At 40.6% G+C, this 23,075-nt stretch overlaps 2 protein-coding genes across 3 annotated transcripts in view; one reads left to right on the top strand and one right to left on the bottom strand.

Annotated features, from left to right (window-relative positions):
- Positions 1 to 23,075, top strand: part of LOC109621350 (lachesin) — a 693,807-nt gene that overhangs the window by 610,839 nt on the left and 59,893 nt on the right. The gene's annotated exons all lie outside the window — the stretch shown is intronic.
- LOC134287546 (uncharacterized) lies at positions 3,523 to 7,126 on the bottom strand. Its single transcript, XM_062849467.1, has 2 exons — positions 6,767 to 7,126; positions 3,523 to 6,707 (listed from the first exon to the last, which is right to left on the bottom strand). Exon 2 carries the CDS (start codon positions 6,562 to 6,564, stop codon positions 4,006 to 4,008), a length of 2,559 nt encoding a protein of 852 aa, XP_062705451.1. The 5' UTR covers positions 6,565 to 6,707; positions 6,767 to 7,126; the 3' UTR covers positions 3,523 to 4,005.

The following is a 23,075-nucleotide window of genomic DNA, read 5'->3' as shown; positions in this document are numbered from 1 at the left end:
ATAGTAAACTAGACCAAAGGCAACACGCTTTTCGTCCTGGGCAGGGGACTGGCACTTACTTCGCCACCCTGGGACATGCGCTAGATGAGGCTTTAAACTGTGAAGAGCATATCGAGATTGCTGCTTTGGACCTAGCAAAGGCATATAATAGGACGTGGAACCCAGAGTTCTTCAACAGCTGGCCGATTGCGGAGTCACTGGACATATGTTGTCCTTTATAAAGAACTATCTTTCTAATCGATCCTTTCAAGTCCTGATTGGAAATCAACGATCTAAAATAGTTCGCGAAGAAACCGGAGTGCCCCAGGGCTCAGTAATAGCAGTTACTTTGTTTTTAATTGCCATAAATGGAGTTTTTGAGTGCCTTCCTAAAGGCGTATTCATATTCCTTTATGCTGATGATATCGTCATTGTAGTGGCTGGTAAGAAACCCAAATTAATCCATCGAAAGCTCCAAGCAGCAGTAAATGCTGTAACAAAATGGCTAGTCTCTGTCGGATTTGATATCTCTGCTGAAAAAAGCTACCGAATGCATATGTGCCGTCATAAACATCGCCCACTCACTAAGCCAATCAGCATTAATAAAGTAAATATCCCCACCAAGAAGACGCTTAGAATACTTGGAGTCACACTGGATCGAACCCTGAGTTTCAAGGAACATTTTAATAATGTATACACAATAGTGTGGGACACGCTTGTATGAAAAAAATAAATCCTCGCTCCAGTCGACTTTTTAGATCCCATTTAGGCCCCATATGAACTGTACAAAATTTCAGCGCAATCGGTGAAACTATAATTTAGCGCAAGCGGTTCAAAGTTTGCATAGGATTTACTATGGGAAAAGTTACACTTTCAAACAAAAAATCCCAGAGATCACCCTTTGTCTCCTTAATTTAAATCGATCAACGCTTCTTGTAGAAAAATCATTTACGAAACTTTCCTTCGAATACCGCAAAACGATTGGATGCTTGTGGAAAAAGTTATTGATTTATTACCGATTAGTGATCCAACGAAGGACTTTTTGTTTTGTTTTATCAGCAGCACTGCTGCTGCCGTTGTTGCATGGGATGGCGGGAGGCATCACCACCCCCAGAAACAGCAGCAGCCAAGGCAGCAGCTACAGTGCTGCTAATAAAACAAAACAAAAAGCCGATCGTTCGATCGTTAATCGGTAATAAACCTATAACTTTTTCCACAAGCATCCAATCGTTTTGCGGTCTTCGAAGGAAAGTTTCATAAATGATTTTTCTACAAGAATCATTGATCGATTTGAATTAAACGGACAAGGGGCGTCCTCTGGGATTTTTTATTTGAAAGTGTAACTTTTCCCATAGTAAATCCTATGAAAACTTTGAACCGCTTGCGCTAAATTATAGTTTCACCGATTGCGCTGAAATTTTGTACAGTTCATATGGGACCTAAATGGAATCAAAAAAGTCGACTGGAGCGAGGATTTGATGTTTGTCCCATACTAATACACAAGCTGCAAAACACGGGTCAATCTATTGAGAACCATATCGCGTAACCGCACTAGAAGTGACCGATCTTCCCGATTTAGAGTCGCAAATGCCATTTTGAATAGCAGAATCTTCTTTGGCCTGGAGCTTACTTGTATTGCTTCCGAAGAGCTGCTCAAACGAATGAGACCGATATACCACGGAGCGATAAGGATTATCTCGGGGCTCCTTCCGTCAACACCAGCCACATCTGCCTGTGTCGAAGCCGGTATGCTTCCTCTGGAATATTGCATGGCCGTAGAAATTGGTTGCAAAGCTGTCAGCTTCGCAGAAAAAACAAAAGATGATGGGTCGGAGGCATTCACAATCCGTGAGGCCAACCGTATCCTGCAAAGCGTGGCCGGCGTTGAACTCCCTCCGGTGAGCGGGGTTCACTGGTGTGGATCTAGGAGCTGGCAGTCTCCCCTACCCAAAATCGACAACTTTTTCAAAAGAAGGTTCAATGCGGGTTGCAATCAAGCCAGGATCAAATCGGCGTTCGCAGAAAGAGTGACCACTAAATATGAAAACTTCAAAATAATTTATACGGATGGCTCGAAAGGTGGAACCAGAGTTGGTATCGGTATCTACAATGATGCATTCACAGAATGCTACAGGCGTAAAAGCAACTGCTCAGTATTCTCGGCTGAAGCTGCTGCTATTTTTCAAGCGGCAAAGTGTTCATCGCCCACTCCACTTTTAATAGTATCAGATTCGGCTAGCGTTTTTCAGAAGCTTCGGTTCGCGAAGCATCATCACGATCATCGTCATCATCGAAGCCGGAGCCATGGATATTGCGCACAGTTCGGTTGTGCATGTTAATCGGGAATATTTGGACTAGTGAAATGTTGTTGTGCTAGTGGAAAAAATCGTCGGTGTTTTGCAAAGCTGGAGTAGTTTTGTTATGAGCTTTCTTTGTGGGTCTCGCGGAGAAGTCGCAATGATGCTAGTTCAGTTTTTACGTTTTCAATGATGCGATTCCGAGCTGTTGGCAAAAAGAAGAGCTTGTGCATGTGGGTGTGATTCTTGATACAAGGATGCCAGAGTAACCAAATAATCGTGAAGTAAAAAAAATAAAATTTTATACCTGTGTAAAAATGGAAAATCAGCGATGGGAATCACGGGCGCAGCAACATCTTGGATTTTTGGTGAGATCTTTTCATGTTGATATTTATTGATAAATTTATATAAAACACTATGTGCATTTAATGGGTTGGTTAGGACCATCAGGGCACCTGATTGAAACAATTTGAACAGGAGCCTGGAACTGCCTCCTCCTTGTTGTTAACATTTCGTGGATTGAGAGCGGGCTCTGCGACCCCATCTATTGGGAGTATTCAGTCAATCGAGGGCTTGATTTAGCAGTTGTTCGTGGAAGGAGATTCTTTTCCCCCTGACGAGGGTTTCGTGCAAGTGTCTCTGCTTGCGGGTCCGCACAATCCGTTTTGGCCCTTCATACAGGAGAATGACTGATCACTAACAACAGCACAATCTTGATCAACCCGCTTTTCAAATTACTCCAGTGCTATAGGCAGCTGCCCTGCTACAATACATGGTAGAACAAAATCATCATCATCATCATTTTATTTCTTAATTTATTTTATTTTAATTTTTAATTCCGCTACATCATATTCTATTACATTATTGAATATTATATTTCATCATGATCATTTATATTATTGGCGTTTTAGCTATACAGGGCTGGAAGGGTGCATCAGGGCATCATAGAACATCTGCACGAGAAAGTTTTTTTTTTTGAGTTTTCAGCCTTGAACGACAAAGCTACTTTTAAGTTTTCAACAGTGATTATTATGCCAATGACAATTTCTTCAATCATATCGAGTGCTGGATTTTACTGTTTGTCCTGATGAATATTACTGGTAGGAAACTTTTAATGATACTGGTTTAGCGTCTTGGCTTATTGTATTTTACAGCAAGGATACAGACAAAAATGTGGAGAAATATGTTAATTATCATTTCACATATTATTACTTCTTTCATTGGGTTGCATGCTATACTACATTATATTGATAAAATAACGACCGTCTTTGATAATTTGATAACGATTGCTGGCGTATTTTCGGTCCTCGGGTTGCTTATAAAACAACTGTTTTAATTAAAGCCGACGTTTCGAGCGTTTATTCACTCATCTTCAGGGCAAACTACAATTTACATACAAAGTTTGAGTAGTCAAGTCATTTGTTATACAAAAAATACTCACATCAAAAGTTGTTTTTAGGTCAAGTAGGTTTGGACATGGACTGATGGAACGACTAACAACATTACACTGTAATTATACATACAAATTTCGGACATAATGACTTGATTCGTTTTTACAATAATTAAAATATTGGACGGAGCACAAACTTACACAGCTTTCACCTAGGCACATCTAAACAGGTTTGAATTAAAATGTCTATGAGTGGAGACGTCAAACGAAAAGATGGAACATAAAGGACGGAAACATTAACAGAAACAGAGAATCACAGCGTGCTGTGACGATGTTCTGCTATCTTTCTCCGTTCGTGATTGAGTGCAGAAGACCCGAGTAAACAACACTCAAATTACTGGTGTCGGTTCTATAGTTAACCGTTTTGGTGTCACAAAAAATGTGACACATTTCAAGAACTTGAAGTGCGTTCAAACGATTGTCCTGTTCTAGAATTTTAGTACCAGGTAAATCGAATCGGTGTTCGTTTTCAATCACATGGACCATCAACGCCGTCTTTTTGAATTCTTCCTCCCTCTCCGTCGCTCTGTTCGGGTCGGAAGATTTCAAATCTGTGTATCGGTTAATGAGAGACCGATGCCCAGAGAGACGGTTTTTCAACTGTTGCGTAGTCAGCCCAATGTATGCGCAGTCGCAATCGGCGCAGGGAATGCGGTAAATCACATTTCTCTTCTCCAACTGCGGCGTTGCATCTTTGAGCTTCGAAAACAACAGTCTGTTTGTTTTGACGCATTTGAAGCCCAGTTGAACGTTGGGGAAGTTTCTATTGATGACTTTTGCGAGAGCCGGCGTGAGCTTCTCTACGTGGTGAAGAGATCGATACACTTTTGGTTCGGGATGTGTACTGCTGTTGCTCTCATGTGTGTTTGTGTTCTTGTTGATATATCGGTTTATCAACCGATTTATCAATGAACTTGAGTAGTTGTTGTTTAGCAGATAATCCCGGACCAACTCTTTCTTCTCATTTTCTGATCTGCACGTCGACAACTTGAACACTCTCCCAATAAAGCCAGTGGCCGTGTTCAGTTTTTGTGTGAGAGGGTGAAATGAAAAATAATTCAAAATGCGCCCCGATGCTACAGGTTTTTTGTACCAGTCGGTGACGATTTTTTGCTGCGCTGTGCGTATAAGCAGCATGTCAAGGTACGGCAGCTGATTATTATTTTCCACTTCACACGTGAATTGAATGTGTGAGTTGAACTCGTTGAGCGCATTTCTCACATGTTCAATCATGTCGATTGGGAGAGCGGTGATCAAATCGTCGACGTACTTTTTCAAAAATGGAATAGGAATATCAATCCCTTCAAGCACGTGATCTAGCAATGTTTCCATCACTAAATCTGCAAGAGCCGGAGACAATGGGTTACCCATTGCCGTTCCCGACTTTTGACAGTAGAAGTTGCCACGGTGGACGAAATAACTGGAGGAGAGATTGAATTTAATTAGTTCTATGAACATTTCGACATTCTTTATTGTGGTGTTTTTCTCGATCATACTCCAGTTCTTTCGCACCGCTTCTATCGCAACGTCCCGTGGAATACACGTAAACAGGCTTACTACATCGAACGAGACCAATACATAGCCTGGAGGCAGGTTGATATTGTTTATGAATGTGCAGAATTCGTATGAATTTTGCACATTGTATTTGTTGTGGTCGATCGAGCGATGTAGTATGTCTGCAAGGTACTTGGACAGATCATATGTCGGGCAATTAATGCACGATAATATGACTCTGAGTGGACTGTCCGGTTTGTGTATTTTAGGGAGCCCGTATATTTTTGGACAGGTCGCGTGGTAGGAAACCAACTTCGACCTGGTTTGTTGATCGATCATCTTCTGGTCGAAGAGCTTATTCACTAGCTTGTTGTTGTGTGTTTGTATTTTATTAGTCCAATCCGTATCGATCCTCTCGTATGTGTTCGCATCGCTGACAAGTGCATCCATCTTCTCTTCATATTCGTTTTTTAGCATGATCACAGTTTTATTGCCCTTGTCAGCGGGTACGATGTATACATCAGGATGATCACGGATAAACTTTCTACTAGTGCTAAGCGCTTCGGTCATGAAGTGTTCAACGCGGTTGGAGGTGGTGTTGAAACAACCATTCTTCCTCTTGTTCACGTAATTTTGAAGGATGTTGGTGAACTGGTTGCGGTTGGCCGCTTGAAGAATCGGATCCGGCTCAAGTTTGAGGATAGATTCCAAATCCGCAATAATCTTGAAATAAGGTATTTCTTGATTATTCTCAAACGGCAAGGCGAATTTGGGACCATATCCTAATAGAATTTTTGTGTGGTTGGGAACCTCCACGTTAGTGGTGTTCCGTATCCAAGCATCATTTTCGGTGAAGGAGACGGTGTTTTCAACTTCAACCCTTGCAAGTAGCCGTTGAATCTTCCTCTCTATTCTAACCTTTGAAAGGCGATCTTGTTTTTTGGAGAAAGATTCTTGGCTTTGGAAAAAAGTACTGTAGATGTGCGGTAGGCTTACCTGTGTGATTTGGCTAGTGAGGCTAGCTTTGTCTCTTTCCAGCCGCTGCATTTTGTAGAAGCTGTCTTTTATCTCGGTGTTGAGAATTGTGCGCGTGAAGAGCTCCATAGCTTTTTCCAGCTTGCCTCGGTACGGACTGGCATCCTCTAGCAGCGAGTGAGTGCATCGAAAAGTGTTCTGTATGTGCGCTGGTCGTACACCTTGCCGGCGACATTGCCGCAGGAATTCTTTCCTCGATTTTTGGGCGCACATCTTCTTGACTGTTTGTGCGTACTGTTTGAATAGTGTGCGTTGCGATGGTGGAAGACTGTTGTAGAAAGTTGTAGTACTGCTGTTGGTTGACGCCATTGATGATATTGATAAAATAACGACCGTCTTTGATAATTTGATAACGATTGCTGGCGTATTTTCGGTCCTCGGGTTGCTTATAAAACAACTGTTTTAATTAAAGCCGACGTTTCGAGCGTTTATTCACTCATCTTCAGGGCAAACTACAATTTCCATACAAAGTTTGAGTAGTCAAGTCATTTGTTATACAAAAAATACTCACATCAAAAGTTGTTTTTAGGTCAAGTAGGTTTGGACATGGACTGATGGAACGACTAACAACATTACACTGTAATTATACATACAAATTTCGGACATAATGACTTGATTCGTTTTTACAATAATTAAAATATTGGACGGAGCACAAACTTACACAGCTTTCACCTAGGCACATCTAAACAGGTTTGAATTAAAATGTCTATGAGTGGAGACGTCAAACGAAAAGATGGAACATAAAGGACGGAAACATTAACAGAAACAGAGAATCACAGCGTGCTGTGACGATGTTCTGCTATCTTTCTCCGTTCGTGATTGAGTGCAGAAGACCCGAGTAAACAACACTCAAATTACTGGTGTCGGTTCTATAGTTAACCGTTAGAAATAGAAACTTCCCCAACGTTCAACTGGGCTTCAAATGCGTCAAAACAAACAGACTGTTGTTTTCGAAGCTCAAAGATGCAACGCCGCAGTTGGAGAAGAGAAATGTGATTTACCGCATTCCCTGCGCCGATTGCGACTGCGCATACATTGGGCTGACTACGCAACAGTTGAAAAACCGTCTCTCTGGGCATCGGTCTCTCATTAACCGATACACAGATTTGAAATCTTCCGACCCGAACAGAGCGACGGAGAGGGAGGAAGAATTCAAAAAGACGGCGTTGATGGTCCATGTGATTGAAAACGAACACCGATTCGATTTACCTGGTACTAAAATTCTAGAACAGGACAATCGTTTGAACGCACTTCAAGTTCTTGAAATGTGTCACATTTTTTGTGACACCAAAACGGTTAACTATAGAACCGACACCAGTAATTTGAGTGTTGTTTACTCGGGTCTTCTGCACTCAATCACGAACGGAGAAAGATAGCAGAACATCGTCACAGCACGCTGTGATTCTCTGTTTCTGTTAATGTTTCCGTCCTTTATGTTCCATCTTTTCGTTTGACGTCTCCACTCATAGACATTTTAATTCAAACCTGTTTAGATGTGCCTAGGTGAAAGCTGTGTAAGTTTGTGCTCCGTCCAATATTTTAATTATTGTAAAAACGAATCAAGTCATTATGTCCGAAATTTGTATGTATAATTACAGTGTAATGTTGTTAGTCGTTCCATCAGTCCATGTCCAAACCTACTTGACCTAAAAACAACTTTTGATGTGAGTATTTTTTGTATAACAAATGACTTGACTACTCAAACTTTGTATGTAAATTGTAGTTTGCCCTGAAGATGAGTGAATAAACGCTCGAAACGTCGGCTTTAATTAAAACAGTTGTTTTATAAGCAACCCGAGGACCGAAAATACGCCAGCAATCGTTATCAAAATACTACATTATTCTCGTGATTTATTGTCCATCATCTATCACTTTGATATTTCATTATTATAATAATGTTCAACCTTGTGAAATTGCTCACCAACAAATAATTCTCATCCAAATTTTCTATCATTTGATATTTTAGTTCATGTTACCACATTTACATTAAATTACATTATATTTCATTTTTATTTTAGTTGATTATACCATATATTATATGTCATATTATACCATAAATTCTACTTCATCATAATTAGTTACATCACTGACAAAATAACTATATGGAGTTGGGAGGGTGCATCACGGCATCTTTGAAGTTGTAACTGTACGACGGAGTGGTCGCCAGCAGGAGTGAGGTGAGAAGTAACTGTAACATCCTTGTAGATGGGCTCTTCTATCCCAACAGTTGCAATGGATTTGATGCGCCTTTCTTGTAAAAAACCATTCCGTAGTAAGCTTGATAAGTAATTAAATTTCATTATTCACCTTGTTGGATCATACTGTTCGAAAGGAGATTTTCTAAATCCCGCGGACTTCGCGTAAGTGTCTCAACTTACGGGCCCGCCACACTCCCATTTGGCCCTTCATACAGCGGTATTTTTAATTCAGAGTTGTAATACAAATAATCCTTGCTGTTAAGTGGAACTGCATGCAGAGCAAGACTCACCATCCTAGGGCTATCTACATACGTAGAGCAGTTAAAATATAATATATTATAAAATGTCATTCAACTATTTTGAATTGTATTTCGACATATTAAATTAAATAATTAACTAGATTACTATATGGAGTTAGGAGCGGACAACAGGGCTCACTGAAGAAACATTTGGACAGTGGAGGGATTGCCAGCCAGAAGAAGGGGAGAAAACACTATAATATCCCTGTCGATAGATCTGTTGGCTGTCATTTAATATCTATTTCATTTTGCATTCCTAAGTGCGACTACTACTACTACATTACTTGAAGGTCAAACGCAGTAATACTATTCGTCGGCAAATTATATTTCTTATAATCACCTACCTTTACATTCTAATACATTATATTTTATTTCATTATGCATATTATAGGGCCTTTGAATGCGTTATACAATATTCTACTCTATTATTTCATTTTATTAATTTATATCATCTACCTCGATAACTTTTTATTATTATAATAATGCTCTACCCTATCATCTAGGTCATGAAAAGAATCGTCAGTAAAATATAATACCCATTAAGATTATCTACATTTCAATACAATATATTTCATTATTATTTTTATTGATTGCCAAGTTGATTGCATAACATTGTATCATTATATTTCATCACATTGAATTATACTTCATAACTATATTACTATACGAATATATAACTATATGACTATATAACTATATAACTTTGTAACTATATGACTATATGGGGTCGGGAGGGAGCATCAGGGCATCATTGAAGTTGTAACTGTACGACGGAGTGGATTGCCAGCCGGAGTGTGGTGAGAAGTAACTATAACATCCTTGTAGATGGGTTCTTCTATCCCAACAGTTGCAATGGATATGACGCGCCCTTCTTGTGACAAACCATCCCGTAGAAAGCTTGACAAGTAATGTAAATTTCATTATTCACCCTGTTGGATCATACTGTTGGAAGGAGATTCTCTTAATCCCGCGGATTTCGCGTAAGTGTCTGTACTTACGGGTCCGCCACACCCCCTTTTGGCCCTTCATACAGCGGTGTGCTGAAGTCAGTGTGGTAATGAAATTGATCTTTGCTGTTAAGTGGAACTGCATGCAGAGCAAGACTCAAGCTAGGATGGTGGCTACCTACATACATACATACATATCAGATTCGGCTAGCGTTTTAGAAGCCCTAACATCACAAAGCCCAAAACATCCTTGGATTCAGGCTATACATACGGCTATAGAGTATAGGAACAGTGAAACGGTCTTCACATGGGTCCCAGGACACTGCGGGATTCAAGCACAGAGAACAGACGAACATGCTCGAACAAAATTGCTTGAAAATCTTGTGTAAAGAAAAAAACAAGCTCAGTAGCGGCATCGACGGTGACTTTCCCACCTAAAACTCGTTTCGACATCATGATGGCGCTTACTAAAGAAATATTTCACTAGCTCACCTTCAAATTTTCCTACTCAGAGACTGTGGTGTATTTGGTCAAATAACAAGATGTTTATGATTATTTCACTTATTCAGCAATAAAACTTGGGCAACCAATTGATAATTTGTTTCATCGCTTTCAATTAGAAGTGAGTTTAACAACAATAAAATTATTGTTTGCCAAGTAAATCCAACACATTCTCTCGGTGGAACTATATTGGGGTGCACACTTGGCAACACTAGCGCCAAAAGGTAAACAACGGCAAATTTGTACCTCTTTTAGAAATGTGACAGCGCCGCGTAATGGCCACATTCCCAGTTATTTCAAAACAACCGTTGCAATGCTTTACACAACCGCACTGCATGAGCTTGGACGTCTGTTCTCTGTGATATGAATCCTTAAGATTCATATTTCATATACAGAGACGAACCAGCCAAGGGCTGAAAGTCTTTTTAATAAAGATATTAATTAATTTATTAATTAATGTGGAGAAATGTTACATGAATATGTATAATAATAAAAAAAAATCTGGAAGCAATGTTGTGGCCCACGCTCTACAAACATAGCGGGATACCGGAAGCGTTGGAATCGGTCACACCTTATGCTCGCTAGATCCTGCTCTACCTGGTCCGCCCATCGTGCTCTCTGCGCTCCACGCCCAATTCTGTCAACCGGATTCATAGCGAGCACCAACTTTGCAGGGTTGTTATCCGGCATTCTTGCAACATGCCCTGTTCAACGTATCCTTCCGGCTTTTGCCACCTTCTGAATGCTGGGTTCGCCGTAGAGTGCAGTGAGCTTGTGGTTCATCCTTCTCCGCTACACACCATTCTCCTGCACACCGCCGAAGATCGTCATTAGCACACGTCGCTTAAAAATTTCGAGAGCTTGTAGGTCCTCGTCGGGCATGGTCCATGTCTCGTGTCCGTAGAGAGCCACCGGTCTCATTAGCGTTTTGTACATGGTGCATTTGGTACGCGGGTAAATCTTTTCAGAGCTCGCAGTAGCCACTTACACTGATGATGCGCCTTCGAATTTCACGAGTTACATTGTTGTCTGTCAGCCGTCAGTAAAGATCTGCAGTAGACGAATTCTTCCACCACCTCGATGCTATCCCCGTCTACCATCCATCACAACCTAGACGGATCTGGACGTGTTCAATTCCGCCTGCCAGCATGTACTTTGTTTTTGAGGCATTCACCACCAGTCCGACCATTGCTGCTTCGTGTTTCCGGCGGGTGTACAGCTCTGCCACCACCGTTCCAAATGTTCTGGCGATAATGTCCATGTCGTCCGCAAAGCACACAAATTGTCCGGATTTTGTGAAAATCGTTCCCCGGCTGTTGAACCCGGCTCCTAGCGTCACACCTTCCAGGGCGATGTTGAAGAGTAGGCATGAAAGTCCATCACCTTGTCGCAGTCCCCGGCGAGATTCGAATGAACTGGATAGTTCACCCGAAACTCTTACGAAGTTCTGCACACCGTCCATCGTTGCTTTAATCAGTCTAGTCAGCTTCCCAGGAAAGCCGTTTCCGTCCATGATTCTCCATAGCTCTACGCGGTCGCTACTGTCATATGCCGCTTTGAAGTCGATGAATAGGTGATGCGTTGGGATCAGGTATTCACGGCATTTCTGGAGGATATCTGGTCCGTTGTCGACCGGTCGTTGATGAAGCCGGCTTGATAACTTCCCACGAACTCATTCGTTTAAGGTGACAGACTGCGGAAGATGATCTGGGATAGCACTTTGTAGGCAGCATTCAAAATAGTGATCACCCTGAAGTTCTCACATTCCAAATGGTCGCCTTTCTTGTGAATGGGGCAAATTACCCCTTCCTTCCACTCCTCCGGTAGCTGTTCGGTTTCCCAGATCCTGACTATCAGCCGATGCAGACAGGTGGCCAACTTTTCTGGACCCATCTTGATGAGCTCAGCTGCTTTACCAGCATCTTTTTTTTTGTTTTTGAGCTGGTGAATGGCATCCTTAATTTCCCTCAGCGTGGCAGTTGGTTCATTTCCGTCCTCCGCTGCACTGGCATCGTCGTTTCCTCCGTTGCCGTGGGCTCCCGTGCCTACGTTCTACACGCCGTTCAGGTGCTGATCGAAGTGCTGCTTCCACCTTTCGATCACTTCGCGTCCGTCCGTCAAGAGGCCTCCGTCTTTATCCCTGTATATTTCGGCTCGCGGCACGAAGCCGTTGCGGGATGCGTTGAGCTTCGGATAGAACTTCCGTGTTTCTTGGGAACGGTACAGCAGTTTCATTTCTTCGCCCTCCGCTTCTTTTAGGCGGCGCTTTTTCTTCCAAAGAAGCGGATCTGCTGTTTCCGCTTCTGTTTGTAACGTTCTACGTTCTGTCGGCTCCCTAGCATTACCGCACACGCTGCGTTCTTCTCCTCCAAAACCGTTCTGCACTCATCATCGAACCATTCGTTCCGTCGAATCCGTTCCCGATGGTGCTCTTGGCTGGGTCGTTGATGGCTGCTTGCACTGTACTCCAGCAGTGCTCTAGAGGGGCCTCATCAAGCCCACCCTCGTCTGGCAACGCTTCCTCGAGTTTCTGCACATTTGCTAAGGCAACATCCGGTGATCATTCCCTTCCGGTGTGACTCTGCAACCATAGGTAATCGTTGCGCTGATGGTGGGTACACAATCATCATCATTTGCTCCCAATGCAGGTGCTCCCAATGAAGTTGAGAGATCGGCAGTTTCACGTACCGAGTTTCCAATCGCAAGTCCTTTTTGTTCGTTGGGGTCGTTGCCGTTGGTCTCGGTTCGTGTTCGTATTATTCTGTTGCTGATTTTCCGTTAGGGGCTGTTCATTTTCATTAGGGCAGTTCAGATTTCAAACATATTAAAAATTTAAAGCTCCCATATGCTCATTACAATCCTTGGTGCAAAACTAGAGTCCTGTCAAATTTCCAGCCATTTCGGTGGTCATTTAATGGTGGCCCAAAAGCAAAATAGGTTTATATGGGAATTACTATGGGGAATTTTAAAAAAAAGTTCTCCGCGTTGTAGAGCTTTCACACATGGATGAAGTCATAGGGTCAAATTGAATTCTTCAGATCTCAATGATGAATGTTGCCGAAGACCGGAACTTATTTCGACAATCGACAAAAAAGATATTAGGTAAACAAATTCCCACTCGCATGCGCATCTCCACACACAATGTTCTGCAAGGTGTGCATGAAGCTAACACGCATACTATGATTGCGTGTCAAGCGTGTTGGTCGAGCTGAGGTCTTCAATTCTTCTGTTTAAGCATGCATGGATGAATATTGATTAATAACTTCTGTCTCATGAGTCGAAATGAGTTGCGGTATTCGGCAACATTCATCATTTGACTTTGACCCTTTGACTTTATCCATGTGTGAATACTCCACAAGGTGAAGAACATTTTTTGAAAATTCTTCATAGTAATTTCTATACAAACATACTTTGCTTTTGGGCCACCATTAAATGACCACCGCAATGGCTGAAAATTTGACAGGACTCTAGTTTTGCACCAAGGATTGTAATGAACACATGGGAGCTTTGGATTTTTAACATGTTTGAAGTCTGAACTGCCCTACTGTTCATAAACCACGTAGACCAAAATTTGGCCATCTCAAACCCCCCCTCACCCCTCGTAGACTTTTGTCCATACAAAAAAATTGAAATTTGTATGAAGCGTAGACTTTGGCTAGACCCCCCCCCCCCAAAAAAGTCTACGTGGTTTATGAACGACCCTTACAATGTTTTTTTTTTTTACGGCTGACTCGTGGAGCCTGACACCTACCCCCTACTTTCCGGAGGACCATTGTGCACAGTTTGAGCTTAGAGGTCTACCCTAACACTCGGACATCGATCAGCCGCCTCTAACATGGGGATCAGAAGATGTTGTGAGCCGCTCTTTCTGGAGAACAGACGATCAGGTTTGCAGAAGCACCAACCCCCTTCCCCCTTCCCTGTCAGCTTACGACCAAAGTTCTCACCGGGGTTGGTTAGCTGATCTTCCCTAAGGTTGCTCGTAGTTTTCGGCGATTGAGGGGCGATTGAAGCCCTCCAGTCAGCTAGCAGGTACTTCTTCCTTCCACATCTTCAACCAAGGATGCTAAAGTATCTAGTTTAACAGCTCATTACCGTATTTGAAAAGTTCAGCCGGGTGTTTGTCCTTTCCAACAGCTTTTCAGTACTTCAGCGTTGAACGATGAAGGCTCAATAGCATGCCGATCGTCAGGGATGCTTAATTTACAGCATCAGCTGTTAGCAAGTTACCTTCATATAGTCGTTGTACATAACAGTTTCTCTCCGCATACAATGGTAATTTAAGAAAATACTGTAAAAGAATATTAGGTGAATGCTTAATCATGTTTTTTGCCTGTTAAATGTCTAAAATATGTTCAGGTGGAGACATCGATGTAGGAGTTCGTAGCGGAGTTCTTCAAGTATTTCAAGTAGAAAGTATGGAAAGTAGAGATTCATACCGATATTTTTTGACGAATATCTTCAAATTGAAAATGTCAAAAGGTCAGATGAGCACAGATGAGCACTACAAACTCTAACATCGCTGCAGGGATGGGAACATTCACTTGCAAAGAGTTACACCAACTTGCTTTTTACTCAACTCAGAAGCGGGCAATCAAGAAACTATGTATGGACGTCTTTTGCGTTGTGGTTTTGTCTAAAAGCGAAGACCACATTATCAAGAAGACTTGCAACACTGCTTAAAATCGGGAGTCACTGCTAGCAGCGCCACCCCGGATGAAGGTGGCACTATTCATGATAGTGTGTGTAAATTTTCATACTCGCACCAATACACTCTTACACTTTTACACAAAGGTACCACCTTAGCTCATCAGGCGGCGGTGCCGTCGGTGACGCTTGCCGTTAGTATGGGAAAATAACAGAGTTTCATGTCTTCTTGATAAAGTAGTCTTCGCTAAAAGTTTGCCGAATAGAGTAGCGGTTGCACACGCATACCAAAGTCGTGACAGAGCTGTGAAAAACATTCTGCACGAGGTGAGTGTAATTTACATTCACCTCGTGGAGAGTTGCCTTCGCAACTCCCTCACGAATTCGGTATGCGTGCATAGACCTAAATATTCCCACGCCTTCCGATATTCTAAGTCAATTCAACAGTGGAAGAAAAAGATGCATTTCTCCCCCCCCCCCCCACACTCCCGTTGGAGCAGCTGCCTGGGTGTGTTTTTATTTCAATTTTACACCAACAGCTACGCTCTAGGTAGGTTCTACCCACCTCACGCGCTGTATATTGGAAGCAACGGGAAACATACCATTCGTTACTGACTTTGTTTTTATGACCCATCATCGTCCGGTGGTGGCCGGGTGCGATCGTGTTCAAACACGTGAGTCGAGCCGGTAAATCCACAATATGCTTGGTGGGTCGATGGTCGCTGGGTTTGATTGGCGGTGACCGATTCCAAGGCTCAATTGTAAACCTGTAAAGGTTTTGTTTTTGATCTAAAATTTCGTACTGAACGTTGATCAAAACAACATCCGTACGGTGTCCTGGTTTCGCGGGGCAGCGACCGCGCAGCGATGCGTTTGTTTTGTTTTTCATGATCGTACATGTTGGGTCCGGTTGGTTTGGTGCAGCTCTGTTATACGCTCGGTGGGCCGTCGATAGGAATGCCATGGAACGGATATCCTATCGATCGCGCTAGAATGTTGCGAAAATCAAGGCGCCGTATTGGCCGCATATGGCTTTAGGTAGCCTAAATTGTTTTTGTTTTGAAATCGAGGCACTGTATCTGCCGAGAATGGTTTCAGGTAGCCGTGATTGTTTTCACTTGGTTCGATTTTTGAACCCCGGTGAACCGTAAAAGGAATGTTGAAAATCGAAACCGTATTGGCGGCATAGGGGCGCCGGAATTGTTTTGTACTCGATTTTGTTTTGACTTCGAGTAAAAGAATGTGGGGTATAATTTCAACGAACATCCGCGGCCGGGGCCCGGCTAGGTGTCACTGTGCCCAAGTAAGGTACACTTCAATAACAAAGCGGGTGCTTTGTTTTGAAGAATTTGTTACCAAATTCCGATGATGATGATGATGATGATGATGATGATGATGATGATGATGATGATGATGATGATGATGATGATGATGATGATGATGATGATGATGATGATGATGATGATGATGATGATGATGATGATGACGATGATGATGACGATGAGGATGATGGTGAAGATGACGATGTGACACGCCCAAGCATTGAAGACGCCCAAGTGAGGCGGGGCTAGAAGATGTAGGCCTTCGGGTAAAGATTCTTAGAAGGGGTTTTTGCGAACACGCCCAAGTCAGGCGTGGTTAGGAAATTAGGTTTTTCTATCAGAACTAGGATTCTTGGTAGGGCTTGGGATACGCCCAAGACACGGCTAGGCTTGGGATACGCCCAAGAGAGAAGAGATTTTTCAAGAAGAGAAAGATGTAAAACACGATGTGGACAAGTAGGATAGGTAGAAGGTTTTGGGACTCTTAGTATTTACATTTTTTTTTAGGTTTTTGGACACGCCCAAGATGGGTTGGGCAACGTTAGGAATTTTCGTGACTTCTTCGGGTATTGCTAGGAAATTTAGGCTATAAATACTGAGGCTTTGGCTTCAATCGGGGGAGTTCAAAGGCAGTCTGCGAGACCGTTGTTCGGTTCAGAAAAGTTCAGTTTCAACGTAACAGTTCAGTTCGGTTCAGTTTCAACGTAACAGTTCAGTTGTCGGGAGTTCAGTTCCAACGTAAGAGTTCAGTTCAGTCAGTTCAGAAAAGACAGTAGTCTGCAAGTTCAGTCAGTTTCAACGTAAAAGTTCAGTTCGGTTCATTTTTCGGTTCAGGTCAGTTCAAAGACAGTCTGTGAGACAGTTTGGGTCAGTTCAGAAAAGACAGTAGTTGTTAGAGTTTAGTTCAGAAAAGACAGTAGTTGTTAAGATTCAGTTTTTTTGGTCAGTTAATGAAGAAAGTTCACCATTCAACGTCAGTTGGAGAAAGTAATCTAAAGTTAAAAGTGCATTGTGAAGTATAAAAGTGAATTAAGTAGTTAAGTAGTGGTGTAAAATTTAACGGTTAAACCAATATAGATAATGACGGAAGCACGGACATTGTAATTTAAAGAGATATCACATCCTTGTGTATAATAGTTTATAGAAGACTCCCAAAGGTAACGGGACGCTTCATGCGTGTGCGACCCCTACTCTATTCGGCAAACTTTTAGACAAAACCACAAGGCAAAAGCCGTCCACACATCGTATTTTGATTTCACGCTTCCGAGTTGAGAAAAAAAGCAAGTGAGTGTAACTCATTGCAAGTGAGTGATTCCATCCTTGCATCGCTGTGAGCGCAGCCTACTTTTTTACCAAATTTCGGTAAAAAAGATGTTTGCTAGCTGGATTTCATCAGATTATTCACCAACATACTCTGGGCTGGTGGTATTAGTGAGGACTTTTTTTCCAAACACATACACACTAAGATTCAGATGTTCCAGCTCAATATTTGTTTTTACTGAGTTCAGTATTTTTTTCAAATTTTTACTGAATTTTCAACAGCAGATTTATCTCGGTACACTCGGTAATCGTATTTATCGTTCACCAGTAACGATATTTACCTAGGCTGACCATACGTCCCGTATTCAACGGGACAGTACCGTTTTTATGACCTTTTACGGTTGTCTCGACGTATTGTGGAAAAAGGTCAAAATGCCCCGTATTTTTCGGAAAACGAGCATCTTAGTGTTTACGAAAAAAGTTTAGTTTAACTTATTAAGATAATGTTTCGAAATATTTTCCTATTACTCTTTTTAAAGAAACAGATATTCCTTGATTGATAAGTAAAGGTTCATCCTGTTAAAATTTCGAGTTAAATACAAATGATACTTCAAGAAATAATACCTAAGAACTTACTGAAATTCACAGTTCAATAAGTTTTGCGTGCATTTATTCAAATTCTCAACAAGTTTAAAATGTAGTTTGTGAAGTGTTAAGTCATAATTTAGTATTATATTAGATTATACCCTTTAAATTCTTCAGCAATTCTACAGAACTTCACTTGAATTAAAAGTTAATTTCTCCATTTTTTTTTTCTAAGTCAACGAATCTTTTTAATGAAAATTATTAAATCATGCAGAAATGATTTAAAGTTAAACAAAATAATCATTCCAAAAATGTGATTTATCGGGAGCTTTGATGACATCAACACTTTTCATACGATTATGATTATTATTTATAATATTTGTTGAAAAAATCTCATACATGTCTCCTAAAATAGTAGCCCATAAATATAAAGAAAAAAATGGACCAAACTACGACCGTCATAAAATAATAACAAAAATAAACATACTGAATTTTTAGCATTTTCAGTCATTCTTCAATTGCAGAAAAATAATGAAACAATAAAATATCATAACTTCGAGACATATTCCTATGATAACTTTGGTACGACTTAAATTTAGAAAGTTATTCAAATTCGTGTGCTCTTATGGTTTAAAATCACATAAAGTGGCTTCTTCAAAGTTTTATCCAAAAATAATATAATTAAGAGGCGATGAATAAAATGTGTCCAATTCAACTAAGATAACTCTTATTTTCTAACCGGTTTTGAATCTTATTGTCTAACTGTCTTCAAAAATGAATTTGTTGAACATCAAATTTCAAAAAGCATCTTATTTCTTTGTCTTTTATTTGTTTTATAAATATTTAATTTTTGCACGCTTTAACTTTTCAATCATTCAATTGATTCCATCTCAAGTAATAATAACAGCTTATTCGACCAATCTTTAAAATCGAGTTTAAGAACGGCGTATTCGTCTGTTGTACAGCAATAATGTTTGTTGCGTTACCTTTTAACATAATTTAAAAGATAACTTAGTGGTCTCAAAACATTGTTTACATTCGCAGGTTTCTTTTCTTATATATTTTGCTTTAAACAGAGCACACGAATTTGTATATCTGAGAACTTTTGGAACAAAATAATCGTTCCCTAATGTGTATATGAAACAATTTATAATTTCAGTCATAAACATTTTTATGTCCCGTATTTTATGCTCATATGTCCCGTTTTTTGAATTGTTACTATTTGGTCAGCCTATATTTACCGTACATCAGTAATTTTTGACAGTTTATTAGCTGAGCTCGGTAACTAATTTACAGAATATCCGCAAAAGAAACAACCGAGCATACCGAGTTAAATCTGCTGTTGAGAACTCAGTAAAAAGATGGGAAAAATATCGAGTTGATCTTAGTTTGTAAGCTCTGAAAAATGTGTTTTATTTTTTTCTTCAACTGTTGTAACAATATATTCAGCCCTGGGTTAGTTGATTTCGGAACCCATAGTCTCGAATCGAAAGACCTGAAGATAGAATTCACATTTTGCAAGTCTTTTGGGAGTGGTATTTGATCCCAGGTCCTCGGCGAAAAGGGCATGCACTTCAACCATCACACCAGGTCCATTATAGTCCAGATTTATCTGGAAGAATTTTTATATGAGTTCTACTGGGTATTTTCTGATGAATTAAATCATCTATCAATTTTAGGCTTTCTCCAGAAGATACGCTATTCAACAAAGCTTGCATGGTAAACAATCGGCACCGAAGCATCTTATAGCATAGTCTCAATGATGCAACACATTATTGGTGTGCTCTTGTATTGGAGAAATCTTATTGGGTTATTGGTGTAATTATTCAAATTCTCAATATATGTCGCGAAAAATTGTAAAAAATATAAACGGTACTGTAGCAAAAGAAGCTAGGGGTTGAAAATCTTCATGGAATCGTGAAACTGCGAACACGCAGTATTAATTCGTACAAATTTTATGTAACTGTAAAATTCCGCGGAACTTTTACGAAAATTTCGTTTCGTTTCGAAAAATACCGAGTAAATTCGGATTTCGTATCGATCTCACGAAACATTTTTGAATTTCGTTTCGTTTCGTACCGCATAGTATCAGAAATTTTATATTTCGTTTCGTTTCGTTTCGCCTTGGAAAAATCCCATACCGCATACCCTTAATGTACACTCCCGTGCAAAAGTTTGGGGTCCTCAAAAACATGGACATGTTTTTCGGTCACATCTCAATCCTCTTTCATTCAATCCAGTCGTTCTCAGGCTCTATCAAAAGATAAAGAGTTAGATTTGATTCGTAGGTACTTTTCACAAATTTTATATGGAATTTTAAGTATAAAATTTTACCTAAACTTACATGTTTTTCCAAAATCTGTACGAAAAATTGTTTTCCGTGTAATTCAAAATTGGGTCGACCAAATTTTAAAATTAAAGTTGCATTAGAATCCTATTTCTATCCTCTTTGAGAGCCATTCATTAGGTTTTAGCGGACAAAAATCATAACATAATTTAAATTATCGAGTTAGGTTTACAAGTCACCGTGCAAAAGTTTGGGGTCACCCCTTAGTATATGCTGCATCGTGCAAAAGTTTGAGGTCACCTTTCTAATGAAGTCTGAGTCGGATTTTTGTTCAAATCGTCTTTTTTTTTTTTTTGGTGCAACTTCAATTCTTTCTTTGTTAGTTGAATGGCAAGACACAGAAATGGTTATGAAATGTTCATAAACCAAGTTCTAGACTAAGTTAAGGTAGAAAATGGTACATAAAATCCATACTAAATCAGCAGATGATGGAAGTGAGATAAAAATGCCTGATTCGTGAATTCTACCCTATGTAACTGTAAATGTTATAACCACAAACATACTATCATAGAAGGAATTGGAGTGGCACCAAAAAGAAATGACGATTTGAATAAAAATCCGACTCAGACTTCATTTGAAAGATGACCCCAAACTTTTACACGGTAACTTTTAAACCTAACTCGATAATTTAAATTATGTTATGAATTTTTCCGGCAAAATCTAATGAATGGCTCTCAAATAACGGGCTTGGTGGTCTAGTGGCTACCGCTTCTGATTCGTATGCAGAAGGTCATGGGTTCAATCCCTGGCCCGTCCTTTTCCATCCTACTTTGTATCTTTCTATCCACTTTCTCTCGCTCTCTCTTCTCTACATATACAACTCATGTATATTCATATGTTTATAGCCATCGCTAGAACCAGAAACGAATTGAAAAAAGTCGTTTCCCTCCCTTCCGACTTCCACTCACAGCACAGCGTATATATAACGCCGATAAGTTATGCAACCAAAGCGTGCTGTGCCGCTTGACCTTATTCACCTTATTCACCACACAATCTATCACGAACACTATAAATAACCCCTATCCATGGATCACATCACCAACCCAACGGTGACTCCTAGATCTGCCACCCTTTCCGTCTAACAAATACCCCAGTCCGTGCGGGTTGTGGGGACGCAGAGTGCTCTCGGTCTCTAGTAGCAACAACTAGTACACTCTAACATTCCTTTCCCTTCCCAGCTGACTATAAGGACTTGGCCGGCGCCGTTATTGATCGAATATGCATGAGCTGCTAAAATTGCACTTTGAGAATAAGTGGAATGTCCCAGCCCCTTATTCAGTTGGATCTCAGTGCAATTGGTACCAGTTCAGATCAATCACGGAGGAGCAACCATTGACATGTATAGTCAGAATTGATCGTTGATCGTTGATCAAAATCTAATGAATGGCTCTCAAAGAGGATAAAAAATAGGGTTCTAATGCAACTTTAATTTAAAAATTTTGACGACCCAATTTTGAATTACACGGAAAACAATTGTTCGTACAGATTTAGGAAAAACATGTAAGTTTAGATAAACTTTTTGTACTAAAATTTTTATATGAAATTTGCGAAAAGCACCTACGAATCAAATCTAATTCTTTATCTTTCGATGGAGTCAAAGAACGAGTGGATTAAATGAAAGATGACTAAGATATGACCGAAAAACATTCCCATGTTTTGGAGGGGATGACCCCAAACTTTTGCACGGGAGTGTATGTCTGTATACAGAAAAGGTCACTCACTTTTAAGGCACTGCTCATTGGCCGATTATTCGAATTATAGCTCGAATCGAACCGGAATTTAACCACATTGATTGCTGTTAAAATGGTGCAGATCGGTCAAGGCATTCCGAAGTTATTCCTATTTTAGTAATCCGGGCCAGAACCGGCGGAACTGGCCATGTATAAAGCTGAACATAGCCCTATCATGCGACACATCAAACTGTGACAACTTATGTAACCTTTAGCATGGTTGACGAATTTTGTGTGGGATTCAACACCGGAAACCAGAAATTTCAGGACGTTGGCGAAAAATTTAAGATGGCAGCCAAATATTTAAAAAGACACTACACCGTCTTCAGCCAGAGGCTGCACAGACTGAACATTACACTAACACGAGACAACGGACAACACACATAACACCCAGTGGCCCAATGGAGAATTTTCCGTTTGACGAAAAGTTTTCCCCGACTGGAGCGGGAATCGAACCCGCACTCCGAGGCTTATGAAACGCCTAGACGACTGATGCCGCTAACCGCACGGCCACGAAGCCCACGCCGACCATAATATCCAATATGGCGGTCCAAAATTCAAGATGGCGGCTGTTCAATGGAGCTTTAGGCTCTAAAATCATGCAATATGGTTATATTTGGAATAACGAAGATGTCTGGAGTCCAAAAATGGCAACCAGAATATCCAAGATTATGGTCTTAAATCCAAGCTGGTGGCCCAAAGTTCAAGATGGCAGCTATTTAATGGAGTTTAAGGCTCTAAAACCATGTAATATGGGTATATTGATCGAGAAAATCAAACAATCTCTTTTTATTTGACCCTACGTTTCGACTACTTTTTGGTCTTCTTCGGGGGTTAATCGCTATTGTCATTTTTCGTCAAATTTTATGCACAGAACTGTCGGGGTTTGGTTAACTGTTTTGTACATCGAGTTGGTGAATTAGTGATTCCCGGTTCTAATTTCTAATTTCTCGTCAACAATTCTTCTACTTGATTCAGGCACTG

This window comes from Aedes albopictus, chromosome 2 (genome assembly GCF_035046485.1).
Source record: "Aedes albopictus strain Foshan chromosome 2, AalbF5, whole genome shotgun sequence".
Lineage (NCBI taxonomy): Eukaryota > Metazoa > Arthropoda > Insecta > Diptera > Culicidae > Aedes > Aedes albopictus.
Note: the sequence above shows the minus strand (reverse complement) of the source record. Positions and strands in the feature narration are given on the sequence as shown.